Source organism: Elgaria multicarinata, chromosome 3 (genome assembly GCF_023053635.1).
Source record: "Elgaria multicarinata webbii isolate HBS135686 ecotype San Diego chromosome 3, rElgMul1.1.pri, whole genome shotgun sequence".
Lineage (NCBI taxonomy): Eukaryota > Metazoa > Chordata > Lepidosauria > Squamata > Anguidae > Elgaria > Elgaria multicarinata.
In genome coordinates this window covers 161,411,546-161,425,184 of record NC_086173.1, presented here as the reverse complement: position 1 = coordinate 161,425,184, position 13,639 = coordinate 161,411,546, and the positions used below count along the sequence as shown (strand labels likewise).

Below are 13,639 nucleotides of genomic sequence, written 5' to 3'. Positions count from 1 at the left end.
AGGTCCCCAAATTTCATGTATTTATCATAAAAATTAATAACTGACAGTATTTCTAATTTCCAATGCAAATCATTGGACAAAATGTAAAATCTGAACAATTCAGCTTTCTGAATCTAATATCAGATCTGGAGTCTGAAGCAGGTTTGACTCAAGCTGATCAAGGCTAAAACCGAAGCTCTGAATCCTCCTCCCTACAAGAAATGGGATCATCCCCTTTCTTCTCTCATCTGCAGTCCTAAATGATGATTAATGTAATCCCACAAGCTTTTCTCCTTTTGTCCTAGATTTCTCCCCATAATCCACCTTTTTTTCTGCTGGAGAAGTAAGTAAACCACAGCATAACAGATCAACTTGACAGTTTTCTCATTAGAGACAATTTCAGTTGCTGTGTTAAGAAAAGGTCAATAGAAGTCAAATTGGGTAGCTTTACCTGATAACTCTTGGTGATCAATTTTCAGAGAATGCTGCTGCAACTAGAGTTGAATCCAGCCCAGAAGTGAGTTTTAGAGCAATCCAGAACCCAGGAACAAAAAGGCGGATCCCCCCTCACCTGATGGTCTGGCCTCAGCATCTTCATCTTCCACCTCCATTTCTGTCCGTCATGAACTCTGCTCAACATCAGACCCAGTCTGGCTTGAAATGGAAGACCTCTCAGCCCCCTCTTCAAATTCTCCCTGAAACCAGAGAGAGGAGCTCTTTCAGGTTAGGGTGATTGTGCCTGATGATATAGGGCCTAATATGCATATGTTAATTTGTATCTATATATACTACTGTAAAGTACATGTCACCTTGCTGCTAGTAGTCAGAGCACAAAATATACTGTTCTTTGTATAGGGTGTGCACTCTTAAAGGTCCTGATTGGAGCAGGGGAGGGGATAGAGCCCTGTCCAAGTCCCCTTTCAATGGGGTGAGGTCACACTTCCCTTGGCCTCGAGAAAGTATGTAATTCTCCACCACCACAGTAATGGTGGCTGCTATTAGCATGGTGGGTTGAATTAGGCACTTTCTGGAGACCCCAGAAAGTGGGCTCTCCTCTCCTCTGCTCCAACAGGGGCATTAAAGGGGCCTTCAGAAAGTGCATATTTCCTCCACGCATGCTAATGGCAGCCCCTATTAGCGAGCCTGGCAGAATTCGGGAAGGCGCTTTCACGGCCCCCTTAAAGACACATTAAAGTGGAAGTGTCCCCAAGGCAATTAGGGTGTTCCTGCACACATCCGGCACACCCAGTGCCCACGCCTATGTTTTTTTTTTGTTTCTGCTACATCAGTCCTACAGAAGCTGAATGAAGGTTACTTTCCTTCAATGCAATGGAGGTCTTTTGATGCTTGCTTCCTCACACCTACTGTCCCTGAACGACATTTCCATCAGTCCCAAGTCCACCTCATTCCCTCTTCCCCCACATTTTAAAACCTGGCTTTTCCTAGGGCCGCTTCTTTTCCTCCCCCCACCTTAATTTCAGAACATTAAGTCCACCACCTCCATCCCTGACTCACAAAGCACAAGGCATTCCTTTCATCCCTGCCTTTGTGTTTTTCTGCCTACGTGCTGTGCGGCACAGACCTGACTAGTAGCTCTAGTTCCCTGAAAGCCTCAGGCTCCTGACAAGGGCCCTGAAACACACTATTTGGTTATTGAAGCTCAAGCTTTGAAAGCTTTTGAAATTTCAAGAATTTCCATAGTGCTCAAGCTGAAGCTTAAGGATTGGGAATTACAAAATCGGCTTGATAGATTTGTAGTGATCAATCTTTTATGCATGTGGTGCAGAAAAAAATCTGGGTTTTGTTGAGATTTCGCAGCAAGCAAAGATGGAAGTGTATATAAACATGTGTAAACCATTCCCCTCTGATGCCCAAACCCCATCGTGCTGCTATATCACCTTCTGCAGCAAGTCGCTGGAATAGAGATACCACCTCCATGGATTGCGGTGTCAGAGTTTTCCAAGCACATCCTTACAACATCAGAAGTTTCCACACTCTTTCTGCACCCGCTCACAACTTAAACATTCAGAAACACACACTCCATTCATCTGACCAATCACCCACACCCAACCCGGCCCAATCTCAGATTATAGCTGGTGGTTAGAACCAGCCGCACTGGTCACTATCATTCCACATTCCAAATAACCAGCCTTTGGCTCAATGTCTTAGTGATTAGACAGGCAGAATCTCAACTGCTAGCCCATTACTGAAATCATTCTTGCCTGAGGTTCATGGGGTTCTTCTCCTGTCTCTCCTGATCCTTCCTCTGATCTTTGGTCTGTGGACATCTGTTGCTCCATGGGTCACTTCACAAAAGTAGTCTTGAACTATAGATGACTGGAAGGATGGTCATTTAGATTGTTGTGCTCTCCTATGGCTTAGGGAAAAAGAAGTGGAAATCAGAAAGAACAGAAAAAGGAATGATTCCTTCTGGTAGCAAAATATACATTTGCACATGTAAATCAGGATTCATCGTTATCATTATCATTTAGGTTTGTGAACTCCAGTAGGAATTATCTGGTAACCACGAACATCTGCAGAGCATCCGATCTTCCAGAGCAGAGACTAGCTGCTACCAAACCCATTGATTAATATCACAGCGGAGATGTGCCAAGTCAGAGCTTCTAAGGTCTCTGGAATTATCCTGTTCTCTCTCTCTCTCTCTCTCTCTCTCTCGCTCTACCTGTGTGTTTGTGTGTTTGTATGAACTGAATATCTCCATATTTGAAAGATGCTGAGTGTGCTGAGGTATAGCTTTGGTGTTGACTTCTGTGACTAACCAATTACGAATCGCCACAGCACTGTCCCTGACCATGTTCTCCTCCAATCAACAGATTTAACATACCAATTAATTTGGAAGCCCCAACTTAGACCCTGGATCAACGTTCCTTTTTGTCTGGTGCATTTCAAACAGCACTTTCCACAAAGCATGACCTTAGATGGAGCCAGCATCAAGGGCAGGAATTGTGAGATACCAACTGAAGTCCCACCCCCAGCAGGGGCCCACATGGAAGATCTCCCTGGATCAGCTTCTTCTTTTCACCATTTCCACCTGTTCATTCACCTGCTTCTCCTTCTGGCCCAGACAATGTTGGTGGTGAGAAGGAGGAGCAGGAGACGCCATTGTCTTCTTGCTCAGTGACTCTCTTGACTGCCAAGCAAGCAGGTCAGAACAGGGAGGAGGAGGAGGAGAAAAAGCTGGTAATACAGCAGTAAGAACGTAGACTCACAGAGGGATGATTCTTCTGTAAAGCTCCTCAAAAACCTGGAGGCATCACTGACCTGAGAACATCAAGGAAACAGCCCTCATCCTCAGAAAAGTGAATGGAGAGAGCAGCAAGCTCCGTGCACTGCTTGCTTGGACTGCAGAAAGGGGTTTTATTCCTTCCCTTTTGCCTCTTAATTGTCTTCTTACTCCAAGCGGAGCACCTGGCTCAGAGAAATGGGGCCAGCTGTGGGACATTCACGCAGGACTTGCAAGGGCTACTGGGAAATGGAGTTCAGTGCAATTAAATAATCCCACAATGCTATCATGTCTCCCCTCAATCTTCTTTTCTCCAGGCTAAGCATGCCCTGTTCTTTCAGTCTCTCCTCATAGGGCTTTGTTTCCAGACCCCTAGTCATCCTCCTTGTCCTCCTCTGAACCCCCTCCAGCTTGCCTGCATCCTTCTGGAAGTGTGGTATCCAGTACTGGAAGCAATACCAGGGGGACCATATGAAAAGGAGGACAAGCTCCTGTAGCTTTAAAAGTTGTGTTGAAAAGGGAATTTCAGCAGGTGTCATTTGTATATATGGGGAATTTGGTGAAATTCCCTCTTCATCACAACAGTTAAAGCTGCAGGTGCCCTGCCCTCTTGTAAATCTGATCACAGTATAGCTCCTGCAGCTTTAACTGTTGTGATGAAGAAGAAATTTCACCAAGTGCGATATGCATACAAAGGACACCTGCTGAAATTCTCTTTTCTATGCAACTGTTAAAGATACAGGAGCCCTGTCCTCCTTTTCATATGGTCACCCTATGCAATGCACAAGATGAGGCCTAATGAGTGCTGAACAGAGGGGAACCAGTATCTCACACAATTTGGAAGCGCTACTTCAATTAATGCAGACGAAAATAGCATCACGTGCCTCTCAAAAGCCTGAAAGGAAAGCATGAAATCCTCCACTCTACCAATGCCATCACCACCGTTGGTGGCTCCCAGTTCCTTGTGCTTAGAGAGATATGATCCCTGAACATGGAGGTTCTATTTGAAATCACTCCTCAGGAATCTCTTTGGTGTAATGGTTAGAGTACGAGCTGAAATGAGAAAATCCGGGTTCAAGTGCATACTTGACCATGAAGCTCACTGGTTGACCTTGGCCAAGTCACTGACTCTCAGCCTAACCACCTCACAAGGCTGTTGTGAGGATAAAATGGAGGAGGGTGAATACATGTGCTACCTTGGGCTCCATGGAAAATGATCTCACTGGGAATTAACTTGGATAGAATCAGGGCTCAGTGTAGCTGTCTGCATTTAACCTGGTTAATACATATACCTTACAGCTCTAACAGTTTTGAATAGTGAGCAACTGTGTAGATTTTGTCCAGATGTAAAACTCCTTTCCCATTTATACTTGTCCAGTAAAGTGTTCTATTTTTTCTTTCTTTGAACCATTAAGACCCCACCCTACATCTAATAGCCAACACCCCCAGCCCTTATCTAAAAGTGGTTGCAGGACACCCAGGGTTTCTCTTTGTTTGTTCTTGTTTTTTAAATACTGGTTTCATGGAGGAAGACAGAGAAATGAAGGCTGCAGGACAAAAACAGACCCTCTCCATCCTGCCCCAATTGGATGTACAGAGGAACTGCAGGCAGGAGCACTAGGATGCCCCTTAGAGGAGTAGGAAGTGAACCCTTCAGTGGTCCGTCTTTCTTGCAGTTGCTCCACTTTCAAATCACAAAGACTTCCAACAGGTGGAAAGAACCAAATAGCAGGAGGGCACAATATTTTGCCTGTTTCCCCTTGCCTGCACAGAGCATGACAACATCACTCCATAAAAGAAGTGTTATGAATTAAGGAATTACCCTTGGCTTCCATGCATTGAAAATGCAGTCCAATCATTCTTTCCCCAGGATAAAATTCCCCCATGTTCCCTGAGGGTAAAGGGTTGGAGCTCTGTACAAAATGGTAGCCTGAACATCCAACCTGGGACCATTCTTGTTTAATGAGGCAAATGAAATCAAGAGTACGAAACAGAGAAAACACACACAGAACTTTATTAGTATTCAAATACATTGAAAGTTACAGAAGCCATCTAAAAAGCAGACTCAGCTCCAAGACCAGATTTCCATTTCAACACCAGAAGGGAGAAACTGCAGAAGTCTTTGAAACATTTCATATCTTAAAATCTCCAGTGGGTGGATTCAGGATTCCCCACATTGACCTTTTGGACATTTATAACTGTCCAAATAATCCGAAGAACCCTCAACCCAACTGGAGCATTTCTTGGTAGGGCTCCTTGGAAACGCCCTCACATAAGTCAAGAAAGAAAAAATGTTTGTTGTCCTTTCTCTGGCAGAGGGGAAGTTCTATTGCTCCAGCTTCTCCCAAAGGCAATTATCATAAAACGGTACAGTAGAATTACACTCTTAAAACCATCCAGATAAAATATACAATGAATAGCATCAAAGAACCACAAGAAAAGGGTCATTGAAAGCTATTAAAACCATCCCTCTAAAACATCTAATACAGTCACAGAATGTGAGGCAGGGAGTTCCACATATGGCATCCACCCAAATGTGGATCCTTTGATGAAAAATAACATATGGGCAAAAACTGCATCTTACCACCTTCCAAACGGTGGAGGTATTTCCCTGTTATGTGGACTCCCAAATTCATGGAGGCTGGATTGGCTATCCAAAAAATTTCTACAGCATGAACATTTGTGTGGCCCTTCCTCTAAATGGACACTTAGATGTATCTTACGGTTTGCTATACAAGTGACTGTTTTCTCACATAATAAGCATATGTAGGGAATTTCCCATGTGTGCATTCTTTGCTTTCCGGAAACTTCTGAACTCTGTAATTATGTCTGAGCATTCATGTGACATATCCTTTTCTGGTATTTTCCTAAAATGATAAAATGCAATGAAGCATTAAAAACACCCCATGAAACATAAAAGTAATACAGCCATTGAACCGCTGAAGCGGATGTAGGCTGTCCCATGTATCACATTCCCTCAGAAGGCCTGGCTTCATGAAATCATCTTCCGGGACATCAAGGTCTGTCTTAAGGATCCCCATGGCTGAAAACCTACTTCGAGGTGTGAGCAGAGACTGAACTTTTGGTCACATTTCAGGCCATGATGGAGTTTCTGCATTCTCATGTTCATGACGGATCAATTCACCATCAAAACGCATCATAGAATGAGGATGGTTGTATGGTCCCTGCAGTTTATGGAAGTCATTGTAATGTATTGCGAGGTTTAGTAGGCCAGTGAAGATTTCCTCACACACTGAACATTTCTGGGGAGTCCCCCGTGTATGAACTCTTCAATGTCTAACAAGCGGTTTCCTGCAACGGAATGTTTCACTGCACAAAGAACATTGCTAACGTCTCTCTCCTTTGTGAATACTTTCATGTCGAGTAAAGGATGAAGGGTCTGCATATCTCTTTCCACATTCTTTGCATTTATAGAGTTTCTCTCCTGTATGACACCACTGATGTTTGATGAGTGTTGCTCTCTGGTTGAAGCTCTTTCCACATTCTCAAGGTGTAGATGGTTTCTTTCCTGAATGAATGTGTTGATGTTCCTTAAATTTGGAGCCATCACTGAAGCTTTCTCCACATTCCTTACACTTAAAAGGTTTCTCCCCTTTGTGAATCCTTTCATGCCTTGTAAGGCTTGAGGTCTCCCTGAAGCATTTTCCACATATCGAGCACTGAAAAGTTTTCTGTCCTGTGTGAATTCTTTCATGTTTGGTAAGTTTGGAGCTATCCCTGAAACACTTTCCAAATGTTAGGCATTTAAAGGGTTTCTCCCCTGTGTGAACTCTTTTATGCCTGATAAGGTCTGAGCTCCGCCTGAAGCATTTTCCACATGTTGAGCATTTAAATGCTTTCTCTTCTGTGTGAATTCTTTCATGGCTTTTTAGGCCTGAGCTCCACCTGAAGCATTTTCCACATGTCGAGCATTTAAAGGGTTTCTCTCCAGTGTGATTTCTTTCATGATTGGTAAGATATGAACTCTTAGCGTAGCATTTTCCACATGTTGAACATTTAAAGGGTTTCTCTCCTGTGTGAATTCTTTTATGAATGGTAAGGCTTGAGCTATCCTTGAAGCATTTTCCACATGTCGAGCATTTAAGGGGTTTCTCTCCTGTGTGACTTCTTTTATGATTGGTAAGGTATGAGCTCTTAGTGTAGCATTTTCCACATGTTGAGCATTTAAAGGGTTTCTCTCCTGTGTGAATTCTTTCATGATTGGTAAGGTATGAGCTCTTAGCGTAGCATTTTCCACATGTTGAACATTTAAAGGGTTTCTCTCCTGTGTGAGTTCTTTTATGAATGGTAAGGCTTGAGCTATCCTTGAAGCATTTTCCACATGTCGAGCATTTAAGGGGTTTCTCTCCTGTGTGACTTCTTTCATGATTGGTAAGGTATGAGCTCTTAGCATAGCATTTTCCACATGTTGAACATTTAAAGGGTTTCTCTCCTGTGTGAATTCTTTTATGAATGGTAAGGCTTGAGCTATCCTTGAAGCATTTTCCACATGTCGAGCATTTAAGGGGTTTCTCTCCTGTGTGACTTCTTTCATGATTGGTAAGGTATGAGCTCTTAGCATAGCATTTTCCACATGTTGAACATTTAAAGGGTTTCTCTCCTGTGTGAATTCTTTTATGAATGGTAAGGCTTGAGCTATCCTTGAAGCATTTTCCACATGTCGAGCATTTAAAGGGTTTCTCTCCTGTGTGACTTCTTTCATGATTGGTAAGGTATGAGCTCTTAGTGTAGCATTTTCCACATGTTGAGCATTTAAAGGATTTCTTATGGCATCCTTGATGTGCTGTGAGATGTTTTTGTTGTTGGAAGCTCTTTCCGCATTCTGTACAAATATATAGTTCTTCTCCAGAATGAATTTTTCGATGATGTCTTGTAAGTTGCGAGATCCATGTGAACCACATTCCACACTTGAAGCATTTATTACTTTTTTCCTTTGTATCAAGCTTTGGACACTTTACAGTTGGTTTGCTCAGACAGCCACTTTTCACAGACTTTGAGCTTTGACTAGGTTCCTCCGCTCTGTGCATTCTCAAATGAGCACCAAGATGCTTTCTGTGTCTCTTTCCTGTCTGTTGTTCTTGTTCAATGTGGAGCCCAGTGCAGGATGGAATGGATTCATCCTTCTTCTTCTGTGTATGGTATCCCCTCTGCCTGCAGGATCTATCCTGATTGCGCAAGACCACTTTTACCTCTTCAATTCTCACTCTTCCTGCTGATGTCCTATGTTTTTCTCCCTCATTCTCACTCTCCTTCACAGCATCTGATGGAATAAACAAGATAAAAAGTTACTGCTCTGCATTCCTCCATTCCAAATTCTGAAACCGAAGCAGGCTGTTTTGGACCGAAGCACTTCTGGATCTGAACCCCAACCAGATTGGTTTGAAGCAGTCCAAATTGCTTTGTACAGTTCCAGACAAATCTATTTATTTATTCATTTATTTATTTGTTGCATTTGTATGCAACCCCATAGCCAAAGTTCTCTGGGCAGTTTTCATAATATTAAGACTTAAAAATAATATACAAAAATTAACAACCACAAAAAACATAGAATATGCACATATATTTAAAACCACATTTAAAAATACTATAACAACTTAATTATTAGCCTAAAAGAACAGACCCAGGATCATTTCATATTGCTAAATTCCTGGGAGAAGAGAATAGTCTTGACCTGGTGCCAAAATGATAACAACATTAATTTCGGCACCAGGCAGGCCTCGCCAGAGAGATTGTTCCACAGCTGAGGGGCCACCACAGAAAAGGCCCCTTGTTGCAATAGTGCATCTTTACTTCTTCATTCATCTGTCGGTAATTACCCAGCCATTCTCAATTTCATTTCAAGCCATCCCCTTCCCTTAAATCCTTCTTCAATATTATTAAGATGTACTTAGGTTTGTTGCTTGTTCCTCCGTGTGAGTCTTATTAGAGCTAGTGGCATTCGTGTTGGTTTTACTTCCCTTATGCCCACTATAGCTTGAATAGGTTGTGCTTTTTTGTTTGTTTCTGTACCTGCTTTTCTTTTGAGCTCGTGTGCATCTGCATGTGTGAAGCATGCACATAATTGAGCACTGGAGATAGCACACAACCATCAGGGCTAGTCGTCATTGATAGCCTTTGCCTTTCTTAAATGCTTTTCTTAAATGCTTCATCTTACTATTCTTTTTACAAATTTGGGAAATTGCTGCCAAAATGAGCAGGGGTCTGGAACAACTCCTTTACAAGAAAATGCTTCAATGTTTGTCTGTATAACCTAGAAAAAAGGGGGAGGTTTATAAAATGATACAGAGTGGAGAAAGCGAAGTAGTTCAATAAATAAGCTCCCCTGAATTCAGTGTGACTGACTCCCAGGTAATGTGTGTTACAACCAAAGAAAGGTTTAACTTCTTTCTTTCCTTAATGAGAAGAACATCCATTAAAGCTGAATTGTGGCAGGTTAAGGACAGACAAAAGGAAAGTACTAAGAAAAAAGGAAGCAAAACCTACACCAGAGTTTAGGGATAGTGACTTCCCAATGGCCACATTAAATATCTTCTGATTAGGAATTCTATTCCCCTGTGAGGATTGACAAGTGGGGTTTTTTTTTTGCCTTTTGTTTTAGTTTTTGAGAAAAGGAATTAACTGATTAACTGGATTTAACTGACTGAAATTTGGAAGATTCAGTCATAGGTGTTGCTATAACTGCAAATTCCAGGAACTTCTGTGGAAGCATTAAAAAAAATTCTTTGCTTTGATATTCTGGGGGTGAAAAAAGCAATCTTTACCAGTGGCTAGCACAAAAGTGTGGAAATCAGAAAAGGCGGGTGTTTGCCAAGGTCTCCAAATTCCATAGTCCACCTTTTTTGTGCTGGAGAAGTAAGTAAAGCACAGCATCACAAATCAACCTGGTAGTATTCGCACTAGAAACAATCTCAGTTGCTGTATTAAGAAAAAGTCAGTAGAAGTCAAATTGGGCAGCTTTACCTGATAACACTTCGGGATTGATTTTCAGAGCATGATGCTGCAGCTAGAGTTGAATCTAGCCCAGAAGGGAGTTTCAGAGCAATCCAGAACCCACACACAAAATGCCATATCACCCCCCCACACACAAACACACACCTGATGGTCTGGCCTCAGCATCTTCATCTTCCTCATCCGTTTCTGGACACCATGAACTCTTCTCAACATCAGACCCAGCCTGGCTTGAAATGGAAGACCTATCAGCCCCCTGTTCAAATTCTCCCTGAAACCAGAGAGAGAAGCCCTTTCAGGTTAGGTTGATTGTGTATGATGATATAAGGCCTAATCTGCATATGCTAATTTATATCTATATATACTAAAGTCCATGTCATAAATGGTGCTAGTAGCCCGGAAACAAAACATACTGTTCTTTGCATAGAACAGTACTCTTAAAGGCCCTGATTGGAGCAAAGGAGGGGATAGAGCTCTGTCCAAGTCCCCTTTCAATGGGGGTGAGAAGTCACACTTTCCTTGGCCTCGAGGAAGTATGTAATTCTCCACCACCACAGTAATGGTAGCTGCCATTCACATGGTGGGGGGAATTAGGCACTTTCCAGAGGCCCTAGAAAGCAGGCTCTCCGCTGCTCCAACTGGGGCATTAAAGGGGCTCCAGAAAGTGCGTATTTCCACCACGCATGCTAGTGGCAGCCCTCATTAGCGAGCCTGGCAGGATTCTGGAAAGTGCTTCCACATCCTCCTTAAAGGCACTTTAAAGTGGAAGTGTCCTCAAAGGCATTAGGGTGTTCCCGGGCACACCAGGTACACCCAGTGCCCACCCCTATGGTTTTTTTTATTTCTGCTATGTCAGTGCTGCAGAAGCTGTATGAAGGTTACTTTCCTTCAATGCAATGGAGGTCTTTTGGCCCTTGCTTCCTCACAGCTATTGCCACAGAACAACATTTCCATCAGTCCCCAGTCCAGCTCCTTGCCTCTTTCCCCACATTTTGAAACCTGGCTTTTCTCTCCCCGCCCCCTTCCACCAATTTCAGAACATTGTCCACCAACTCTACCACTACCCCTCCTTTCATCCCTGACTTTGTGTTTTTTCTGCCTATGTGCCTGTGCGGCACAGATCTGCGTAGTAGCTGTAGTACCCTGAAAGACTCAGGCTCCTGACAAAGGCACTGAAACAGGCAGTTTGGCTATTAAAGCTCAAGCTTTGAAAGCTTTTGAACTTTCAAGAATTTCCGTAGTGCTCAAGCTGAAGTTTAGTAAGTGGATAACAAAATCCACCTGATTGATCTGCAGTGATCAATCTTTCATACATGTGGTGCAGGAAAAAATCTGGGGTTTGTTGAGATTTCAGAGCAAGCAAAGGTGGAACTGTATATAAACATGTGTAACCCGTTCTACTCTAATGCCCAAACCCCATCCTGCTACTATAACTCCTTCTGCTGCAAGTCACTGGAACGGAGGTACGACCTCCATTGATGGCAGTGTCAAGAGTTTTCCAAGCACATCTTTACAATACCAGAAATTTTCACACTCTTTCTGCACCTGCTCACAACTCAAACATAACCTCAACACTTCAGAAACTCACACACTCCATTCATCCAACCGATCACCCACACCAACCTGGCCCAATCTCAGATTGTAGCTTGTGGTAAGAACCAGCCACACTGGTCCTATCATTCCATATGACAAATAACCAGCCTTTGGCTCAATGTCTTGGAGATGAGACAGGCTGAATCTCAACTGCTAACCCGTTACTGAAATCCGTCTTGCCTGAGGTTCATGGGGTTCTTCTTGTGTCTCTTCTGATCCTTCCTCTGATCTTTGGCCTGTGGACCTTTGTTGCTCCATGAGTCACTTCACAAAATTAGTCTTGGACTATAGATGAGTAGAAGGATGGTCATTTAGATGGTTGTGCTCTCCTACGGCCTAGGGAAAAAGAGGTGGAAATCAGAATGAACAGAAAAAGGAATGATTCGTTCTGGCAGCAAAATATACATTTGCACATGTAAATCAGGATTCATCATTATCATTTAGGGGTGTGCACTCCAGAAGGAATTATCTGGTAACCATGAACATCTGCAGGGCCTTCAATCTTCTAGAGCAGAGATTGGCTGCTGTCAAACCTATCGACGAATATCACAGCAGAGACGTATCCAGTTGGAGCTTCTAAAGTCTCTTGAAGTATCCCCCCCCTCTCTCTCTCTCTCTCTCTGTGGGTGGGTGGGTGGGTGGGTGTATATAAACTGAATATCTCCATCTTTGGAAGATATTGAGTGTGGTGAGGTGTAGCTTTGATATTGACTTCTGTGGCTAACCAATTAGGAATCACAACAGCACTGTCCCTGACCATGTTCTCCTCCAATCGAGTGTTTGGGGGAGTGGGAAACACTAATTGGCTGCTGATTCTGGCCGGAGGGGGGGAGAGGGAGAGAGGGAGCAAGTTTCTGCTCAGACTTATAAAAGTCAATCATCCACATTTCTACAGTGTGAATGTACTGCTGTGCTGGCTGGCTGGCATGGTGAGTGAGAAAGCTTTTAAACCTGAGTTAGACATCTGGGGTGTAATATAATTGTTAACTGTATTGTGAGATAATTGTAGATAAAATGTTAAGCATAGAAACCTTGCCGGCCAGGCGCAGCACTGCCTCCCCCCCTCCCCTTAAAGTAGATGGCTGGAGTATTAGACTCACGGGGATGTGGGGGGGGAAAGAGTTGGGGGAGGGGAGGGGGGAAGGGAGGAGGGAAGGGGTTGGGGTAAGGGGATTGGGGGTGGTAGTAAGGAGTTTGTGTGTTTATGTTTGTAAATTTGAGTTTCAGAGCACAAGGGATCGGAAGAGACTCCAAAAGGGTGAATATGGATAAAAAGATAAAAGTATCAACACTCAATGTTAAAGGTTTGGGGGCAGTCGTGAAAAGGAGGCGAATAGAACAAATGTTTAATAAAGAAGGATCTGATATTATAATGGTGCAAGAAACACCCCAAGGCTTCGAAAATGTGAATATGATAAAATTAAAGTGGCTAGCTTATTATGAAAAGTCGTTAGGGACTTCAAAAAAAAATGGAGTGGCCACTCTGATCTCAAAAAAAAGTGGATTCATACTAGAAGATATAAAAAAGGACGATAGTGGTAGATATCTTATGATAAAAGGTAAAATTGAAGGAAAGGTATATACGTTAATTAATGTGTATGCCCCAAATGAGAGACATAGAGAGTTTTTTATAAAATTATTTGAAGAAATAGAAGAATTCAAGGAGGGGTATGTTATTTTAGCTGGGGACTTTAATATGGTTATGGATAATAGATGGGACAGGTCGAACCCCACTAATGTTGAAAAGAGGAACAATATAACTATTTTGAATAAATTGGTAAAAGAAAATGATGATTTAGATTCTTGGCGTTTACTTAACGGGGCTAAGCCTGGGTTTTCGTACTTTTCCCCAGT

At 42.8% G+C, this 13,639-nt stretch overlaps 1 protein-coding gene across 1 annotated transcript in view; it reads right to left on the bottom strand.

The window, feature by feature from the left end:
• The window catches only part of LOC134395692 (zinc finger protein 626-like), a 31,113-nt gene extending 19,070 nt beyond the window's left edge, over positions 1-12,043 (bottom strand). Inside the window, exons 1-3 of the mRNA XM_063121854.1 lie at positions 11,966-12,043; positions 10,340-10,463; positions 7,314-8,504 (exon numbers count right to left, since the gene is read on the bottom strand). Coding sequence (XP_062977924.1) covers positions 7,314-8,504; positions 10,340-10,463; positions 11,966-12,043 — 1,393 coding nt within the window. The remainder of the gene's footprint in view (positions 1-7,313; positions 8,505-10,339; positions 10,464-11,965) is intronic.
• Between the last annotated feature and the right edge of the window lie 1,596 nt (positions 12,044-13,639).